The 20,879-nt window shown below is 43.2% G+C and overlaps 1 protein-coding gene and 1 long non-coding RNA gene across 3 annotated transcripts in view; one reads left to right on the top strand and one right to left on the bottom strand.

Annotated features, from left to right (window-relative positions):
• The window catches only part of Rdh10 (retinol dehydrogenase 10), a 30,365-nt gene extending 22,377 nt beyond the window's left edge, over window positions 1-7,988 (top strand). Inside the window, exons 3-6 of the mRNA XM_004653285.3 lie at window positions 2,124-2,222; window positions 3,256-3,401; window positions 6,420-6,551; window positions 6,639-7,988. Of these exons, the coding sequence (XP_004653342.1) occupies window positions 2,124-2,222; window positions 3,256-3,401; window positions 6,420-6,551; window positions 6,639-6,762 (501 nt within the window). The 3' untranslated portion in view covers window positions 6,763-7,988. The remainder of the gene's footprint in view (window positions 1-2,123; window positions 2,223-3,255; window positions 3,402-6,419; window positions 6,552-6,638) is intronic.
• A 1,955-nt stretch (window positions 7,989-9,943) lies between these two features.
• LOC123458805 lies at window positions 9,944-20,542 on the bottom strand. 2 transcript variants are annotated; one of them, XR_006635793.1, is made up of 3 exons: window positions 20,250-20,542; window positions 16,773-16,900; window positions 9,944-11,009 (listed from the first exon to the last, which is right to left on the bottom strand). It is a non-coding gene; the product is annotated as an uncharacterized LOC123458805 (long non-coding RNA). The 2 variants fall into 2 exon arrangements; XR_006635794.1 differs by lacking the exon at window positions 9,944-11,009 and adding an exon at window positions 12,467-12,525.
• Between the last annotated feature and the right edge of the window lie 337 nt (window positions 20,543-20,879).

The following is a 20,879-nucleotide window of genomic DNA, read 5'->3' on the forward strand; positions in this document are numbered from 1 at the left end:
TTAGTGAGAGACCTTGTCTCAATAAAAAAAAAAAAAAGGCAGAGAGCAATTGAAGACACCCAACCTCAGGCTCTGGCCTCCGTGTGCACAGACTTGTATATGCACCTGTACACATGAATAAACCCACACACATACACTTATAAACACATCCAAATGTGCACACACACCACAAGCTAAAAAAAAATTACTTTTCAAATAATTAAATACCACCAGACTCATTTTAGGTGAGAGAAAGGGACATTAACCCGTTTCAGAACTTTGCACCAAATTAAACCTGAAACAAAACTTGTTAATATGCTGTCACCTGCCTTTATTTTGTGCTGGGGATTGAATCATTTAACACCTGTAAACATAGCACATGAATATGGGGCACTTTTTTCTGGTGTTGGAGTTAAAAGTGGACACTGGTTACCAAGCAAAAAGTTCAGTAGTTCATATTTGTCAAATAGCCAATAGCAAGTCCTTACTGGTGCTTTAGATTGTGTGCAATTTCTTAGGATTCAGTATTAAATCTTTGTACTTACCTATATTAAGAACTTTTCAAACAAAAAGATAAAAGGTACTAAATTTATCCCTGTCTTTCAACACTAGGCAAACTTTTAATATAGACAATCCCTCCCAACTTAGAGTGGTTTGACTTGGAATTTTTGCACTTTATAATGATTTAAAAATGCTAACACTTTTAGCAGGAAATGAACCTTGAATTTTCCCTGGGCTGGTAATATCTGGCATGAGCTCTCTTGAAGCCCGATTGTGGGCTGATGTAAGTGCTCCGAGCACATTTCAGGTAGGCCAGTCTAAGTCTTATTGCTTGGTAGACTTGTTGTAGTAATGATATTTTGTTTTGTTTTTACCTCTAATAAGTTTATTGGGACATAAGTTCTTAGAGTCTCTGATGAACATTAAGAATATTTTTTTCAATAGACAACTAAAATATTCTAGACATTTTAGGTAATGTAAAAACATATAATCTTTGCCAGGTGTGGTGGCACATGCCTTTAATCCCAGCACTCGGGAGGCAGAGGTAGGAGGATCGCCGTGAGTTCGAGGCCACCTTGAGACCACATAGTGTGGTCTAGCAATCTGTGTATATATATCCTTGTGTGTGCACACCTTCAGATATTTTCCTCAGTCTTCGGCTATACCACACTGAACATACCTGAACTCGTCAAATGTCTTCTTCAGTTGCTTTCCATCTTCTTTTTTTGAGGCAGAATTTCTCACTGAACCTAAAGTTTACCAATCAAGGTAGACTAGTTAGCCAGCAAGCCCCAGGAATTTTCCTGTCTCCACCTCCCCGTAACCCGCGATTACAAACAGTCTTTGATATGGGTGCTTAGGAGCCACAAACAGTTTACCAGCTGAGACATCCCCTAGCCCCTGCAAACACTAATCTTAACTAGATACTTAAAAGAAGACAGGGGCTGGGGAGATGCCTCAGTGCTTAAAGGCACTTGCTTGCAAAACCTGCAGGCCTGGGATTCAATTCCCCAGTACTCACATATAGCCAGATCCAAAGATCTCACTCTGTAGCCCAAGCTGGCCTTGACTCACAGTGAGCCACCACACCTGGTTGACCATTTTTTATATCCAACAGTACTTCATCTCCTGTTAGTCTATTTAGACTATAAACCTTGGGTGCTGCACTATAGGGCTAAGATAGCTGTTCATTAATCAGTCTGTCACTCGGTAGGCATAGCCCTAAAAGAAACATCAGTACAGGGGCACCTGCTTGCAGGTAGACTGGAGGGTCCTCAAAAACTGGCCGTGCTGCGCAGAAAGGAGCCTCTGTCCCTGAAGCAGTTCAGATTAGCGGATCACTGTCATTGGAAAGGTGATAAAGAGTCTTCCACTAATGACTTTCTTTTCATCTCTGGACATCATACCCCCACAAAGCTCTTGTGTTACAGTTGTGTTGGTCACGGCTCATCATAAGCCTGCCATGACAATGATACGGTGCTAAGTTAACCAGACACTTAAAGGAGCTTCCCTTTTTGCTAAATGTAAAATAGTTTTAAGTGAGCTGGGAAATGTAATCACATTTGGTTGAGTTTCTGTGATCCTGGCTTTTCAAGCAAATGTGCAGTGTTGGTTCTAAAGCTTGCATCTTGCTTTTCTTTCAGACTACTAAGGCGTTTCTTCCTACAATGCTGGAGATTAATCATGGTCATATTGTGACAGTTGCCAGTTCCTTGGGATTGTTCAGTACTGCTGGAGTTGAGGTTTGTCAGATATAAAGCATTTCCTTCATTCATTCAGCTTACCTTGTAATGAACACATCACAAGATGACTTGCTGCTAAACCTTTGCAAAGGCCGGTGGTGTTTCCCTCTAAGCCAGGACCAGCCTTTCAAAGGGCATCTCTCACATGCTGTAAAATCACCTATGCCAGTTGGACAAGGTGGCAGCAGCCAGAGACATAAATGGGCCAGGCCTCAGGGCCTTCATTTTTATTAGCAGCTTTCCTTTGTGATTGTGGAAGGCTCAGGATGTAGAATGGGTCCATAGAGTGGGCAAGGCAGTGCCATGAAGTGAGCTTAAAGTTCACATTGTTTTGGCCAACCTGCCAAAAGTAAGATACCTGCTGTGAGCTTAAGACCACTGGCAGATGCTCTGTGTTATAATTTTGTAGAACCAGGCTTAATCAAACCCTGTTCTTAACCATGTTAAATTATAACTAACACACACAGTTCTGTACTGTTTATCTTACGGAGGCCTAGAAAATTGAAAAACATCATTCAGTGCACATATTTCTATATCATGTGTCCTTAAATTCTGGTTCATGTTTACAAAGTATAGTTGTCACTTTCATTTAAAATTCACCCAAGAGAAAGTCAGATCATAATAATATAAAATCTATGCTAGATTTGTCTTTGTTCTTCTTGCATCAATTTTAACAGGTTTTCAGTCGCCTTTACTAAACAGGAGACCATTTGTAAATTTTCTAGACATTTCAAAGGGAAACTGTCTACATTTTTAACTCCAGCCTTGCTAGCTTTCATAGAATCTTTTTGTGGTGACTTCCCCAAAGTAATGTGATACCTACTTGTTGTTGGAAAAAGTGTTCATCTGTTTACGTTGCTGCTTTGAAAATATTATTTCTGTACTGAATCACATCAGATGTGTCCTTTAAAATGGCTTTCTGTTCTCTGCTTGGTTACCTGGATTCTTCTGTAGCAAACGAGACTAGGGAGGCTTCAGGTTAGTTGGGGCCTTTTGCAAATACTTACCATTTCTGTTTTCCCCTTTCCTTCAGGATTACTGTGCCAGTAAATTTGGAGTTGTGGGTTTTCATGAATCTCTGAGCCATGAGCTAAAGGCTGCTGAAAAAGATGGAATTAAAACAACCTTGGTTTGCCCTTACCTTGTAGATACCGGCATGTTCAGAGGCTGCAGAATCAGGTCAGTAGAACCTTAACCTGATTACTGACAAAACAGTCTTACTGTGAGGATATGTGGAATTGATCTTCAGTCAGTCTTGCACTTTAATCCTCATTTGACAGTTTACCTTAGCCAGGTATAGTGGCTAACATCTGTGATCCCCAATACTCCTTGGGAGGCAATTCAGGAGGAGTACCACAAGAGCAAAGCCAGATTGGTATATAGCTTAGTTCTAGACCAAGCAGACTTACATAGCAAAATTTTGTCTCAAAAAAACAAAACAAACAAAAAGATAGTTAACCTGTATTTTTCACTGGTTAAGGTTTGCAAAGTGGCTATATAAAACTAACAAACTCTCAGGCTGGGGAGATGGCTCAGCAGTTAAGAACCCTTGCCACATGAGCATGAGGGCCTGAGACTGTCTGAATTCAATTCCCCAGGACCCACATAAATAATTTGGTATGGCCACACATGCATGTAACCCCAGTCCTACAGAAAATAGAGAATGGAGAATCCTTGCTGGGCTCACAAACACTGCAGCCTCAGGTCCTAAAAAAGACTCTATCTGAAGGAAGCACACAGCTAAGTGAGTGATAAGTCACCCATCGTTCTCCTCTGGCCTCCACACGCTACTCGCACAGACACACATTCACACAAAACAATTGAGGGCCTGCTGCCTTGCTGGTATTAACTTGCAGGAATTAATTCAAAGCATCAGATAAGAAGTGGCTTTTCTAGAACTTCAAGGAAAAGATACAAATGCCCAGGATTTTTCTTAGAAGTTATATCCTTCAGAGTTATTTTATTTCTGTAATATTAGTATTGGTAAATTAGAGCTCCAGAAGAAAATCCTTAATGTGATTTAAATTTGGACATGGAACAGTGCCATTGCCCCAGAGGAGTACCATCCATTTCTTCCGAAAAGACTGATTATTATGTTCTAGGTTTGGAAACCTGTGTTCCAGCAAGTGTACTTAGCTAGGTTCATCGTAATGGAATGAGAAGGACCTTTTACATTGACTAAAAACGCAGTGTCCACACTTAGAAAGGAGGCATACGGGAACATAAGTGTCATTCCATCTGACTTGAGCTCTGCAGAATGAACACAGTCATGAGTCATCAGGATACATGTGAAGGCATGCTGACTTTGAGATCTTTGCCTGGGTGAAGTTGCAAGGCACAGAAAGGTATCCCAACCAGTTCCCTGTTGGTTGGTGGCCATTCTTTACACATGCTGAATCGGACAGGTGGTGAAGTAGGTGGAGGGTGCTTTGAGTCATTTCAGTCTCTGGCTGGCGCCAAGTCTGGACTGAGAAATTAACTGTAGGGTCTGGGGATGTGGCAAGTAGTACAGCATGTGCTTAGCACATGTAAGGCCCTGGGTTTGATCCCCAGCATCAGAGAGAGAAGGAGGGAGGGAGGGATGGACGGAAGAGGAGAAACCTGAACTCAGATATATGCCTCATCTTCTTTTCTTGTGCCTTCCCGTGTGCCTGAGGTATGGTAGATCATGTTGACATTTTTCCTCTTATGTGCATAGGAACCATTTGCTCAGGGCCTTGAGGAACTGTGTCCTGTTTAGCATGGCAGCAGGTGCAAAGGTTCAAAGTTGTGCAAGATAATGAAGAGTAAAAAGAAAAAGGTTTTTTTTTTTTTTTTTTGAACTCATGGCAGTTACCCTACCTCTTGTGCACCACCACACCCAGCTGAGTTGTATTGTTGTGCTTACATGTAAACTTCATGAATTAATTTTTTAAATATTTTTATTTATTTGAGAGAGGGAAAGAGGCAGAGTAAGGGGGGGTGGAGAGAATATGGGTGTAGCAATCCTTCCAGCCACTGCAAGCAAACTCCAGACACATACACCACCTTGTGCATCTAATACTTTGTGGGAATTGAACCGAGGTCCTTTGGCTTTGCAGGCAAGTGCCTTAACTGTCGAGCCATCTCTCTAGACCCCATGAATTAATTTGAATGCAAGTGTCTGTGTGCCCTTTGTTTCAGAGGCCCTTAAGAATATGTCCTAGCTGTCCCTAGCTTTCAGCATTCTGAAAAGGGTGGCACTGGCTGTTACTGCACTAGAAAACATTATGCCAGTGTTTACACACCCTCCTTTTACCTATACCTAATGCCAAAAGTGTCACCTGTTTGGCAGGCTTAATGCTTATGATAACAAATATCTCCTTTTTCTATTCAAAATAAAAAGAATTTGAGATGTATCTTAAGGCATCTTCACAACCTATTTTTCTCACTTTATAGCCAACCAATGTGGCTTATTCTCCTAATTTATTTTTTAGATTCTACAAATAAAATGAGTGTATAGTAGGAATTTTTATTTATTTTGGTTTCTAGACAGTCTTATATATTCCTGGTTGTCCTCCAACTCCTTATGTAGCTGAGGATGGCCTTTAACTCCTAATTCTCCTGCCTCTACCTCCCAAGTGGTAGGATATGTGTTTCTTCATGCCCAGCTATAATGAGAACAATTTGAATAGGGACAAAAAAATAGAAAAGCAGGGCTGGAGAGATGGCTTATCAGTTAAGGCATTTGCTTGCAAAGCCAAAGGATCCTGGTTTAATCCTCCAGGACCCATGTAAGCCAGATGCACAAGGTGGCACATATGTCTGGAGTTCATTTTCAGTGACTAGAGGCCTTGGTGCACCCATCCTCTCTCTCTCTATTTCTCTCTTTCTCAAATACATAGAATATATTTTTTTAATAGAAAAACTATTTTTTAAAATGGAAAAGCATAATTTTTTTAAAAAAGCAAAATATAATAGTTAAATGTTTGTTGGGTTTTTTTTTGGAGGGGGTGGGGGTTCTCAAGTAGGGTCTCACTCTAGCCCATCTGACCTGGAATTTGCTATGTAGTCTTAACTGGCCTAGAACTCACAACAGTTCTCCTACCTCTGCTTCCTGAGTGCTGGGATCAAAGGCATGTACTACCATACCTGGTTCAGTTAAATGTTTTGATGTTTTGTTGTCAGTCTTCCCTATTGTGCTAATTCTTGATTTATTTTTGATCATAAATGTTTTAGGAAAGAGATTGAGCCCTTTTTGCCCCCTCTGAAGCCCGATTACTGTGTGAAGCAGGCCATGAAGGCTATCCTCACTGACCAGCCCATGATCTGCACCCCTCGCCTTATGTACATTGTGACCTTCATGAAGAGGTAACCAAGAGGCCTGCCGTGCTGCCTGCCCCAACATTTAATTTAACTCAAGGCTTGGCATTTGCTAACTCTGGCTTTTCTTTCCAGCATCCTTCCTTTTGAAGCAGTTGTGTGCATGTATCGGTTCCTGGGAGCAGACAAGTGTATGTACCCCTTCATTGCTCAAAGAAAACAAGCCACAAACAACAATGAAGCAAAAAATGGAATCTGACAGAGTCAAAGCATCTTTTTGTATGGAGTATCCTTCCTCCCAGAAGACGATCAGGACAGCTCAGTCTATGCACACCAGCAGGACTGATATTCTCTGGATTCTAACCCCATGTTGACTTTTGTTTTTTATAATCAACTTTTTTAAAAAAAGATAAAGTGTAAATTAACTGACTAGAAAACTTGGAAAATGTGATCATAAATGTGTGCTAAAGTTGTTGCCAGCAGGGTCTTTTTAGAAATGACCCTAAGACCAGTCTAGTCTTTAGACAAGCACTGGGTGGCATCTTTGGGCTATCATTGTTGTTTTTAATGATCATAAAGTCTAGATATGAAATCTATAATGTGTTTAATTTGTATGATTTTTCTGAATTCTCATAGAGCTTACTCATTGTTGTCATGAAATTCTAGCCAACTGACATTCTTGAAACTCCAAGGAGTAATGGTTTTCTAAGTTCTACTTTTGCAAACCCGGGTGGCTTTTTCATGGTGTTTGTATATTCAGCTCTTTTAGAAAGGAATTTTGCAGTCCCCATCACTGTGAAGTCCATGACATCTCAGCATCACAGTGAGGGTGACCAGGTCTCTTTCTTAAACTTGTAATAACTAAAGTATTAGCTGATTTTTAAATTTTATCTCTGAAATACTTCATGAAGTGTCTTGAGACCTAGTTATCCAAAAAGATCATACATTTTCTACCTGTGGATTTTGCTGCGTATAGAAAGTGCCCTTTCCTCAGGGAGTTGCTGTGTTTTGTGCTTGGGGCTGGACTCTTGTCTAAGCAAACAGCAACTCTGCAAAGAAAGTTTCGGAAAACAGAAACTTCTACATTAAAAAGTCTCCATTTTTGTGCCAACTATGATTAGTGAGGGGGAAAATCCTTATTGTATGGAGTATGTGTGGAAGGGTGTAAAGATTCCTTTGAAAGGTTTATTCACATTGTAGAACCGCAAATGACATTTTTACAGTATTTTTTTGTAAAGCAAACTATTTTGTGCCTTGAATTTGGTATATGTGTATTAGTGAAACATTGTAAAAGTGAATTTCTACCTCTGTATCTAGATGTGTACCATCCACTTGTAAATTACCTATGAACTATTATGTGATTGATTTTTTTTTTAGAATGTCTTGTTTAAATAGTGACCAATGTTTAAGGCTATTAAAATAAGCCAACTTTTACTAATTGGGACATTTTATAAAATTTATGATTAAATGCAAAGAATTAACTTACTACCTGACTGTACTTATCAGTTATCAATTACATTCAGTATAAGGAAAATTACTGTGTTCTTCCCCCACCCCCTATGTCCCACCCTGTGCCCTACCTCACTTTATCAAAAATATTTGAGTCACCCGGATCCCAGCACTTGGGAGGCAGAGGTAAAGGGATTGCCTTGAGTTTGAGGCCCCCCTGAAACTACATAGTGAATTCCAGGTCATCCTGGGCCAAAGTGAAACCCTACCTTGAGAAAAAAATATGTTTGAATCAGATAACATTTGGGAACAATCTGGGTAGAGTGCAGATACCCCAATCTTCAATGCTACTATCTTCCTATAGTAGCAAAGCAAGGGCTTGCTTATTTTGTAAGTGGGGACCCAGAATAACTTACTGCCTATGTTAGTTTGGCTGCACCATGGATCAAAGCTGCAGGGTCACATGGGAGAGAGGTCAGGCTTACTGCCCATGCTCCTCGTATGGATTGTAAAGAAGAACTTTTTGTGTTTGGGCATCTCTTTATGAATGTAACCACACCATGAAGACCTTATTACAATGAGGCACTGCCTACAGCTTAATTTTTTTTGGAGCCAAGCTATTGCTGTAGCCCAAGTTAACCTGGATTCAAGCTAGCTTTGAATTCATATCAGCCTTCCTACCTGTGCCTGCCAAGTGCTGGGATTAAAGGAATGCACTGCCATACCCTCGCTCCACTTAATTTTTTTTTTTGTTGGGGGGGGGGTTTCGAGGTAGAATCTCACAGTGATCTTCCTACCTCTGCCTCCCAAGTGCTGGGATTAAAGGCGTGCACCACCACGCCTGGCTACTCAATTTTTAATTATGGATTTAAATAAGTACTTTTAAGTAGTAGTATAATGTGTGTTGAGGACAGCTATGTTCAGGTTATCGGGTTTGTTATGATAGCTTGGAGCACACACTATCCTAGAGAAATCTGTTATTTAATGACCCATTTATTGCCTCAAAACCAAGAGGAATCTTTTTTTTAATTATGTTTTATTAACAACTTTCATGACTATAAGCAATATCCCATGGTAATACCTTCCCTCTCCCCACTTTCCCCTTTGAAACTCCATTCTCCATCATATCCCCTCCCCTTCTTAATCAGTCTCTCTTTTATTTTGATGTCATGATCTTTTACCTCCTATTATGATGGTTTTGTGTAGGTAGTGTCATGCACTATGAGGTCATGGATATCCAGGCCATTTTGTGTCTGGAGGAGCACGTTATTAGGAGTCCTACCCTTCCTTTGTCTCTTACATTCTTTCTGCCACCTCTTCCTCAATGGACCCTGAGTCTTGGAAGGTGTGATAGAGATATTGCAGTGCTGAGCACTCCTCTCTCACTTCTTCCCAGCACCATGGTGTCTTCTGAGTCATCCCCAGGTCACTGCTATATGAAAAGAGAAGGTTCTCTACCAAACGTGAGAGCATTAATATATGAACATCAAGAGAAGTGCTTACTGGCCAGTTTGATGAGCTTAGTATATACATTTAGCCAAACAGCAGCAGACGTTACACCCCTAGGGCTCATGACTATCCCTGTTGTAGGTTTTCAGTATCAGGGATGTATTTGCTCCCATGGAGTGGGCCTCCAGTCAAATTAGAGGGCAGTTGGTTGCCACCATGACAGATGTGCCACTATTGCACCCATTGGCTCATGTGGCCTGGCTGGCCAAATATAAGGCTTGCAGTGTCCACTGTTGAGTATCTTTACTGGTGATTTCTTTCTCTTCCATTGAACTTCATGCAGAATAAGAGGGATCTCTACATTTAATTTAATCTTGTTTCTTTTTTTTTTTCTTTTTCTTTTTCTTTTTTTTTTTTTTTTTTTTGAGATAGGGTCTCACCACTCTAGCCCAGTTTGACCTAAGACTCTGTAGTACCATGCTGGTCTCGAACTCATAGCAATCCTTCTATCTCCCAAATCCAGGGATTAAATTCATGTGCCACCACAGCTCAGCTCTCGCTCACTGTTTTGTTAGCTGTAGAGTTTGAAAAGAATCCTGTTCATGCAACTTATGAACTACAGGGTTCCTACATGTTCTGTTTCTTCATGTGTGTGTGTGTGTTTTACCTGCACTCATGCATTTGTGCTATTTTTCCCAAACATGAAATCTCTTATGGTCAAGTCAGTTGAGTGGATCACTTTTATAATTACAGGGTTCTTTCTCTGGCTGGTTAATCATCTGTATCTAAACCCCACTCCCTCTGCCCTGATATTAGTGCTGACTCTTCTAAATTGGATCTCTTTTCTGTCATTTGTGTAAATTCTTAGGGCCAACAGGCTTGAGGATAACCCCACTAGGGAATACCACTTCTCTCCCCAGCCAACACTCCTATTGAGTGGGACCCAGAAATGAAAAAAGTTTCCAAGCCAGCAGAGATGAAGTCCAACTATTATCCTCTTGATCTACCAGGTCGGCTGCTCTGTCACAGAAGATTAGATTAGCTTGACAGGATTGAACTATATAAAGCCAGGCTGGTTGTGGGTGTGTGGGTGTGTTTAAGCATGAAAGGCTATAGCTTTCAAAAGTTTTCCCAAGTTAAAAAAAGTTAAGTCTCTTTTCCAAAGTTCTTTTCCAACTATCAGACATAATTCTAAATTGATGTTGACCTGAATCTTGGAAACTTGTTTTTGTCTCCAACAAAATCTAAAATCAGTGAGGGCTGGGGGAGCCAGGCAGTTCTTGCCATACCAAGTATTAAGCCTGCATCTGGTTGCAAAGAGGAGTACACAAGCCAAGCTATAATGGTCAGGAACTAGCCAGAACTCAGAGCTGAGGAGCATAGGACATGTGCATACACGGTTTAGCAGGTAGGGTAGGCATCTGAACCAGGCTCTTAAATAGCTTTAACTGCGGTACTAGCTTTGTGTATTCTGCCGCAAATGAAGCTTCTCAGTGTAGTGAGGTCTGGGTCAGGTCTGAAGGAGAGATGGCAGCTGACCGCCTGGAAGGGTTGGTGTTGCAGTCCGGTTCACATTGCTGGTAGAAATCACCCAACCAAGAGCAGCTTCTGGGAAAAAGAGATTTATTTTGGCTTACAGGCTCGAGGGGAAGCTCCACGATGGCAAGGGAAAACGATAGCATGAGCACAGGGTGGACATCACTCCCTGGCCAACATAAGGTGGACTACAGCAACAGGAGGGTGTGCCAAACACTGGCATGGGGAAACTGGCTATAAAGCCCATAAGTCCGCCCCCAACAATACACTCCCTTCAGGAGGCATTAATTCCCAAGTATCCATCAGCTGGGAACCTAGCATTCAGAACACCTAAGTTTATGGGGGACACCTGAATCAAACCACCACATTCCGCCCCTGGCCCCCATAAACTGATATCCATACATGATGTAAAATACAATGCATTCAGTCTGACTTTAAAAGTCCCCATAGTTTTTATCAATTCCAATGATGTTCATACATCCCCATAATTCAAGATCTTTTAACTGAGCCGAAATACCAAAAAATAACCTCAAAAAACCGATAATGGCACAGAATAAATATTCACACTGCAAAAGATGGCATTGAGCATAGCAAAGAAACATTCAACCAATACAAGATTTAAAACAACCAGGGCAAACATCAAACTCTGTAGCTTAAGTCCAGCAACTCTAGCCAGTGACAAATCTTCAAGTCCGATAATTCTAACCAGCAACAAGTCTCTGGCATTCCAATTCTGCCCCTCCAGCTAGGCTACTCACAGTCCTGGGAAACTTCATCAGGACCGGCAGCTCCTCGGCAGCCATCTCATGGTCCCGGCATCTCCACTGGGTCTCCACTGCAAGCCACGGTCCATCTTCATGGCCCCATGGGGTCTCTATGCAGGCAACCAGCAAACCCGCTTCACACTGCCCAAGGCCATTTCCAAAACACAAGACCGTGTTGCAAACTCAATGACCCTCTTTCCAGCATTTCTTATACTCCACGATACCAGGTAGGGTGCCAATTTGTTAATCCAGGGGAGGAACAAAGCAGACTTTGAAGAACAGGACACTCCTTGAGCACTCAGACCCCTTCAAAAGAGTTGACATTCTTCCTATTGCCCCAGCACAGGTCAGCTAGCCCAGTTTCAAAGGTTGTAATCTCTCAGTTGCAGCTGAACGGGCAAGAGTTCACCCAAAGATTTTTCTTTCTGTGCCATATCCCTCTACACACACCAGTTCATTTCTACGCAAAGCAACCCTGCACAACTTCTCAGGACATGGGCACAAGAGCAAGCTTCTCACACAAACTGCTAGCCCAGTCCAAGTAAAGCTCTTTTTCACCCTCATAAGCCAAACCTCACAGTCCATAGTTCTTAATGCATTCGGGTCTTTCAACTCTGACCAGAATAGTCCATCAAGCTGTACAGCACTGCAAGGCATCTCTTAGGCCAAGGTTTCAAATCCTCCCACATTCCTCTTGAAAATCAGCTCCAAAAGGCCAAAGCCACACAGTCAGGTGTCTAGCAGCGACCCCACTCCTCGGTACCACTTTACTGTTGCAGTCCGGTTCATATTGCTGGTAGAAATCACCCAACCAAGAGCAGCTTCTGGGAAAAAGAGATTTATTTTGGCTTACAGGCTTGAGGGGAAGCTCCATGATGGCAGGGGAAAACGATAGCATGAGCACAGGGTGGACATCACTCCCTGGCCAACATAAGGTGGACTACAGCAACAGGAGGGTGTGCCAAACACTGGCATGGGGAAACTGGCTATAAAGCCCATAAGTCCGCCCCCAACAATACACTCCCTCCAGGAGGCATTAATTCCCAAGTATCCATCAGCTGGGAACCTAGCATTCAGAACACCTAAGTTTATGGGGGACACCTGAATCAAACCACCACAGTTGGTCAGGCAGCTTGGAGGTTGAGGGTGGAGTTTGGGTATACTAGGAACAGATTATCAGGAAAGGCTCAGAGGTCAACAAAGGATTATATGCCTCTGGCTAAAACATGGAGCATGGGGAACTAGGATCCCTGAAAGTATAGTTTTTAAAACGTGGAGCAGAGGAAGAGATTGACATCCATTCCTAAAAAGATCCCATCTTGACAGAATGTCCAGATAGAGAGTGGGGCTTTCTTTGATACAGAAGAGAGAACACAAAACCCCCTAAACTGCTGGAGAGAATTCCAAGACTCAGGAAGTGTTTTGAAAGAGGACTGAGGGGTAAACAGCCTGTAAAAGGGAGAGTATCAAGGATGGAGAACTAGGGCTGAACTGTGCAGATATAACTTGAGAGTTTAGGTTACTGAATGCTAGCATGTCGCCAAGGCATTTTCAGTAGGAAAAGCAGAATCTACAGTGAATCCAATTTTAAAATGTTGCACCTGGGCCCAGGCCCAGTCCTGTAATCCCAGCTACTTAAGAAGCTGAGGCAAGAGGGTCAAAAGTTCAAGGTCTGTCTGGTCCTATAGAGTGAGTTCAAGGTCAGTGTTGGCAACTGAAATTCTGTCTCAAAGTAAAAAACTAAAAGGCTGAATGAACTAGCCTTGTAGCTGTAGTAGCCCTGTCCTCAGGAAAGGGGTTGATGCTATTTGCATAGAAGCTGTAATGTGACTAAACACAGGAGAGAGAGGTAACAATAAGAAAGCCAGGGACAGCTGGGGCAACTTTGGGCCCAAGTTATATGGAGAGCAACTTCCGGGCTGGAGAGATGGCTCAGTGGTTAAGGTGCTTGCTTACAAAGCCTGACAGCCCAGATTCAGGTTTTATTCCCCAGTACCCACATAAAGTCAGATGCATAAAGTGGTACATGTGTCTGGAGTAGCTTTTGTAGTGGCAAGAGGCCCTGGTGTGCCCATTCTTTTCTGTCTCTCCCTATCTGCCTACCTATTTATCTCTGTCTTTCTCACGCTCTGCTTGCAAATAAACATAAATAAATGAAATTTTAAGAAGAAGGAGGAGGAGGAGAGGAAAAAAAAGGAGGGAAAGTTCCTCCTCTCAAAGAGACAGACTAGAAACAAAGCTCTTCTGTGCCTGGCTCTGTCTGCAGCCTGAGTCACACTTCAGAAACTTCAGCCGGGCCCAAGGAAAAGAGTCTGTGTGGCCAGCCCTGGGGCAGAGGCCCAAAAGGTGAAGGACAGTGTTAACAGATAGCACATGGCATCTTTAACCTTGCACTCAAGTTTCTAGTAACCAAATCCATTGCTAAAACACCAAAGGAAAACTTCTCCCTAAGTAAAACCTGGAAATTGTTGTTCTTTGGCAATTGTGTTTGCTTGGCCTCAGAAGCATGAACTGCTTAAATGTACAGGCAATGTTTCATGAGAACCCTGGGGGAAAAGAGAATACATTTCAACTATCACCAAATAGATACATATTAGTTTAAATGGATTCTTCTTACATGCCAAAACAGAAAGGGCTTCTATCAGTCTGTTTAGAAAGAGAGGTTCCTATCTGGTTCCTGAAGCATTAAGCTCACTCAGGCCAGGAACCACTTTGGGCAGAGCCCAAGTCAAGATAGACATCCCCTGTCTCCCAGTGAATGTCAAGATAGAGCGTTTCATGGTCCCAGTCCACCTTCTTACCCTGGGTTTACAACCCCACATCATGCAGTGATAGCACAGCATGCATTTCACAATTACCTGTCTCTGAGAAAGCTTAAAGGCTCACAGTGACAGAATCCTGCTTAATGATTATTTGTCATTTGCCTTACTTCAGGTGTTTGGGTTTTGTTTTGTTTTTTTGTTGTTGTTTGCTTCATTTGAACTCACTATGTCATGGAGGACGACCTTGAACCACTGATCCTCTTGCATTCACTTCCCAGCTGCTATAATTACAGAAGCACACCGCCATGCCTGGTTTATCCAGTGCTAGTATTGAACCAAGAGTTTTGTGCAGGATGGGCACTCTACCAACTGAACCCAAAATCCCCAGCCACCTACTTTGCTCCATTTTCAGAGAGAATTGACATAATATCTTCCAGGAGCTTTAACAATCATTTTAGCTGTGACTGCTAAAGCCTTTGTTAACACCGGCCAAAAGCAAGAGTCTTGATTAGCAAGAAAAACAAAGTGTCTTCATCCCAGATTCAAGGTTTGAGGTTTTCCTGTCAAAGTGATGGAAATCATGCTGCAGGGAGAGCCTAGCAGCGGTGAAACATGCCTCCTGTGCTTGCCCACGCATCCTGGGTGGTCCACCTGGACACCTAGTGGCTAGCTAGCTCCCCTCCCCCTAGGGAAGAGCTGGAGCTAGGCTTCACTGCAGCTCACAGTACCGTCTCTGGCTAGCCCTACTCATCTGAGTCCCACGGGTGGCTAATGGACAGGTGGCAATCCTGGTTCAGACACAGATACACGTATCCTGGAGAGTTCCTCTTCAAAGGCTCAGCGTTGTGGATGGAATCATGTCCTTCCAAAGAATACATGGAAGTCCTGTAAGTGAAAATCTGGGCGTGATGGTGCATGCCTTTAACCCCAGCACTTGGGAGACTGAGGTAGAATTGTGATGAGTTCAAGGCCAACTTGGGCTACAGAGTGAGTTGTAGGTCAGTCTGAACTAGAGTTAAAAAAAAAAAAAAATCCTTATTTGAAAATAGGGCCTCTACAGACGGAGTCAGGATGAGGTCATATTGGATTAAGTACCCTTCATGAGTCATCAGTGTCCTTATCAGAAGAGACAGAAACAGTGGGAGAAGACACCTCACAACCCTACAACGACAGAAGCTGGAGTGTACAGCTGCAAGCTAATGAGCACCAAGGAATTACACCAAGGATTGACAATGACAAGAGAGAGGTGTGGCGCTTTCCCCCTCAGAGCCTCTAAACAGGAGCAGACCCTACCGACACCTTAATTTCAGATGTCTGACCTCCGAACTGTGAAAGAATAGATTTCTGTTATTTTAGTTTTGGGGTACTAGACACGGAGCCCTGGAACTTGCATATGCTAGTCTAGTGCCTTGTCACTGAGCTACATCCCCAGTCCAACAGCTCTTATTTTAAGCCACTGGGTTTGTGAAGCTGTTCCTGCAGTCCAAGTGACATCAGGGTCAGTTATGAGCCCAGCTGAGCTCAAATTCTCTTCTCCCGGCTGGGTGTACTGAGCCTGTGTTAGCCTTCGAATGCCTCCGTCTCCTCCTGTGTGAATCGGGAATAAGGACAGGGCCTCTGGTAAGAGTGTGGTGAGGGCTAGGAGAGGGTGTGTGGAAAGCACTTGAACGGCCCCACACTGCGTAAGTGTGCAAAGATCTCGCTAGGCTGAAGCATATGAAACTGCAATCACTCAACTATTTTGATCTACAGAAAGACAATTACAGGGCTGGAGAGATGGCTCAGTGGGTAAAGTGCCAGCTGTACAAGCAGGAGAACCGATATAAAATGCTAGACAGGGGCTGGAGAGATGGCTTAGCGGTTAAATGCTTGCCTGTGAAGCCTAAGGACCCCGGTTCGAGGCTCGGTTCCCCAGGTCCCACGTTAGCCAGATGCACAAGGGGGCGCACGCATCTGGAGTTCGTTTGCAGAGGCTGGAGGCCCTGGCGCGCCCATTCTCTCTCTCTCCCTCTATCTGCCTTTCCGTCTGTGTCTGTCGCTCTCAAATAAATAAATAAATAAATAATTTTTTAAAAATTGATTAAAATGCTAGACAGGGATGGCAACTCACCTGTAATTCCAGCCCTGGAGAGGCAGAGACAAGGCATCCCCAGGGCAACACCCAATACCAACCTCTGTCTTCCTCACACACAACATGTGTCCACACACATTTAAACACACATACACACACATAACATACACATGGGGAAAAAAAGCCATTGCACATGATTTGCTTAACAGTAGTGCAGAGGGGCAGTGTCTGTACTCACGTTCTAGTCTGCTTCCTAGTACTGCTTTGTCTTTCCAACAACACGAACACTTCCCAATTCCCAGGCATCGCTCAGGTGTCCCACAGTTCAGCCTGATTTCTGACTCTCCTAAGAATTAGTGCAGATTCCTGGGAGGCAGAGGAAGGAGGGTGGTTGTGAGTTCGAGACCAGCCTGGGACTACAGAAAGCATTCTGTGGCAGCTTGGCCTAGAGTGAGAACCTATCTTGAAATAAAGTTAGTGCAGATGCCACAGGATGAACAACTTAATGCCCCAATACTGCCCCTACTTCAGATGGCAGCTGCAAATGGGGCTCCAGGCCACCTGCCTCTCTGCCTACTTGATTACAAATTCAGGGACTCCCGTAACCCCACACAGGTTGCTACTTCCACAGAATGCTGAAGAACATCCAGAAAACACTGCAGTAGTTCCATCTTACTAAGGAAGGAAGCAGGGAACAGTGAAGTAGAAGAGATGCGGAACAAAGCTCATGGGAAGAGTGTGGTGGGTCACACGGCCCCACAAATCCCAATGTGCTCAACAACCCAGTTCTCCAAGCCTCACTGTTCAAGAGGATCCTTTTGTTCTGAGTTTTATTTGTTTGTTTGGTTGGGTTTTTTTTGACATTCACAGATGCTGCTACTCATATAACTCTAGGCTGGCCTTGAACTGGCTATTTAGCCTAGGCTGGTCCTGAACATTTTTTTTTTTTCTGTTTTATTTATTAGCTACAGAGAGGGAGACAGAGATAGTGAGAATGGGCATGCCAGGGCCTCTAGCCACTGCAAAAGAACTCCAGACACATGTGCCACCAAATACATCTGGCTTATGTGGGACCTGGAGAATTGAACCTGGGTCCTTAGGCTTTGCAGGCAATTGTCTTAACCACTAAGCCATCTCTCCAGCCCCTGACCCTGAACTCTTGATTCACAGGCCTCCATCTCCCACGTGCTCAAATTGCAGGTCTCTATCACCATGCCCAGCTGATCAAGAGGTTTTATCTAATTATTTAAAAGTTTTACTTACTGATGTTTTATTTTTTTTAAAAGTTGTACTCTTAGAACCCCTCACCCCTGCCCCAGTTCTGGTGAAGGTTACTGGCATTCACTGCAGGGAGCAAGAGGTTTCAGTCAGTCTGCTGGGAGCAGGGAGGGCAGGATGGTGCCTCAGGCTAGTTCCATCTACCCTGAGCTCTTACAGTCTTTCCACCCCCTCTTCCACAGTGTTCTCTGAGCCTTGGTGGACAAGGTCAAGACTGATTTAGTGTTGCTTTCTCTGTTGCCTCTGGATCTATTTTGATGAGGTTTGAGTGACCACATTGTCACCATCTCCCTGGAACTGGTTTTCAGGGTACCATGAGAGCAGTATTCATGTCACTGCTTCTCCTGTAATGACTTCTGCGCCCAGCAGATGAGATGGAGGTGACCCGTCTCATGGCTCTCTTTTCCCTATTCTTTTTGTTTTGTTTCGTTTCAGAGTAAGTTTTCGCTCTAGCCCAGGCTGATCCAAAACTCCCTCCATAGTCCCAGGCTGGCCTTGAACTCAAAGATCCTCCTACCTCTGTCTCCTGGTGCTGGGATTAAAGGTGTGTGTCACCACATCTGGCTCTCTCATTGTTTTTTTTTTTTTTTTTTTTTTTTTGTGTGTATGTGGTTGTTGTTTTTTCCCTGGGGTGCTGGGGGAGGAGTTTGGTCTTTTGAGGTAGGGTCTCACTCTAGCCCAGGTTAACCTGGAATTCATTATGTTGTCTCAGGGTGTCCTCAAACTCACATTGATCCTCCTACCTGTGCCACCCAAGTGCTGGGATTAAAGGTATGTGCCACCACACTGGGCTGACTCTCAATTCTTGATTCATTGATGTTTCTTGGTTCTCCCCAGTATTCTCCACCCTCTTTAAGATAGAACAGATTCTCTTTTAGCTAAAAAGACAGAGCAGTTTAAATTAAAGAGGATAAACCTAGTTATTAGAGAAAGTTGATGTGTATGTCCACTCTTCTTAATGAGCAGTGGTATATTTAAAAATTTTTTAAGTCTAGGTTTGTTAATAAGTTTGTTGGCAACTGGGGAATAAATTCCATCTTTTTTCTCCCTAGAGGAGAGTGATGGTTGAAAATTCACCCTGTGTTACCTCATTAGCATAACTTCAGGTATGGTTGAAAGGGGCAGTTTAAGAATAGTTAGACACTCTTACCACTTTCAAAGTTTAGTTTTAGCTCTGTACTATGAACTGAGGACAAAGACCAAATATGTTTTATTACATTTCAGCTAATGTGCTGAAGCTATATTTATTATATGGATATATAATACATATATTAATTATATTAATATATATTAAATATATATTTTATTAAAATATTTTATATTATATTAAATATATATTTTATATGTTAAAACATATTTTATTTACTAGCGAGAGAGGCAGAGGTAGAGAGAGAGAATGGGTGCACCATGGCCTCCAGCAGCTGCAAATGAACTCCAGGTGCATGTGCCCCCTTTTGCATCTGGCTTACATGGGTCCTGGGGAATTGAACCTGGGTCCTTTTGCTTTGCATGCAAGTGCCTTAACCCCTGAGCCATCTCTCCAGCCCATGAAGGTATTTTTTTGTATGTCTGAGGACAAGGGCCCTTGTTGCTAACAAAAATGCTCATGCTAACACTTGGCACAGAGTCTAGGACACCAAAAGACCCTCAATAAATGTAGGACCTATGTGACCCATTACACTCTTCAAATACCTGTGGCCATCTTGTCTGTGACATCTGCCTTACCTATGAAAAGGATTTCCAGGTTATTATTATTATTTTTTTTTTTCTTGCTCTGTTGCAGAATTTTCAGGCCCTTTGACAAAAGTTTGCTCTCCTTCAGCCTCACGTGCATGCAGGGGTAGTTGGTGAGGCAGCCCCACCCAGGCGGATCAGATTCAAATTAAACAGAGAGAGATCTCCCAAGCCCACACAATACCTAGCGTTTTGGAGAGTAAAAGCGAAAGTTCTGGAAAGGGCCAGCACTGAGGCGGATGCAGAGTAACCTATAAACACTACTATTTTCTCCTGGCTGTACGTGACAATGAAAAGCTTATCCTTATAGGAAAAAAAAAAAAAAAAAAAAAAAAAGATTAAATAGAAGTGCTGCTGTTTATTTCTTTCCCCTTTGGCGATGGAGGCAGGGTGTGCCCGGGCTTTGCAACGCCCCTGGAGGTGCACCTGATGCTTTCCTCAACCCAAGGACTCTGGAGCCCCAGCCGCTGTCCTCCGCATTCCTGGAGGCCTGGGAGCCAGGAAACGCAGAACCTGGCCAAGGAGTGAAGAAATGAGTAAGGCTGCCACGGAAGGAACTGAATGGAGCAAAAGCTGCGGCCCAGGGGAGATTCCCTAACCACAGTTCCTCCAGCTGCTCCGACTTCCTGTCCTCCACCGCCCGGAGGGTGTCCCCGAAGACCGTCCCCGGCCAGCTGAAAGCCCGGGAACCATTGCTCCTTACCTGCTGCACACGCAGCCGCGGGAGCTCCGTGCAGTCCGGACTGCTCGCTTCGTCTCCCGGGGACCAAGCCTTTGGGAACAGGTTTCGCTCAAGCCTCTAGGTTTTTAAATGTGCTCAGTGAAGCACAGAAGACGAGGTTTGTTTCACGCGGGCACTTCTAGTGTATCCGCCACAAGAAAATGTCAGTTTAAAATGATTTATCTTAGAAAGGAAGAAGTGTTTTATGGATAGGGGAAATTAAGTAACTGGGAAGATAGGTTAAATGTTAGCTGAAAAGGAAAGGATGAAGTTCCTGTGGAGTAAGGAAAATGCAGAAAGAACAGGTTTCACCAGGTCAATCTACTAAAATGCTTGTTGGCGGTATCGGCTTGCAGCCTTATGGTTTATAGTATTTTCTTGTTGTTGGCGCCCCTAAGATCACCTCCTGGAAGTAGGAAAATGGGCAAAAAAAAAAAAAAAAAAAAAAAAAAGACCAGATGGGAAGAATGGTACAGCTCTTAGAAGATTAGATTAGCAAACTGTGTCTGTGCATACCTATAACTTTTGACGCAGAATGTGGAAGGAGAAGCATCTTATGACCAAGATCAGCCTGGGCTGCATATATACATGCATTCCATATGAAGCTGCAAT

Source organism: Jaculus jaculus, chromosome 2, assembly GCF_020740685.1.
Source record: "Jaculus jaculus isolate mJacJac1 chromosome 2, mJacJac1.mat.Y.cur, whole genome shotgun sequence".
In the NCBI taxonomy this organism is placed as follows: domain Eukaryota; kingdom Metazoa; phylum Chordata; class Mammalia; order Rodentia; family Dipodidae; genus Jaculus; species Jaculus jaculus.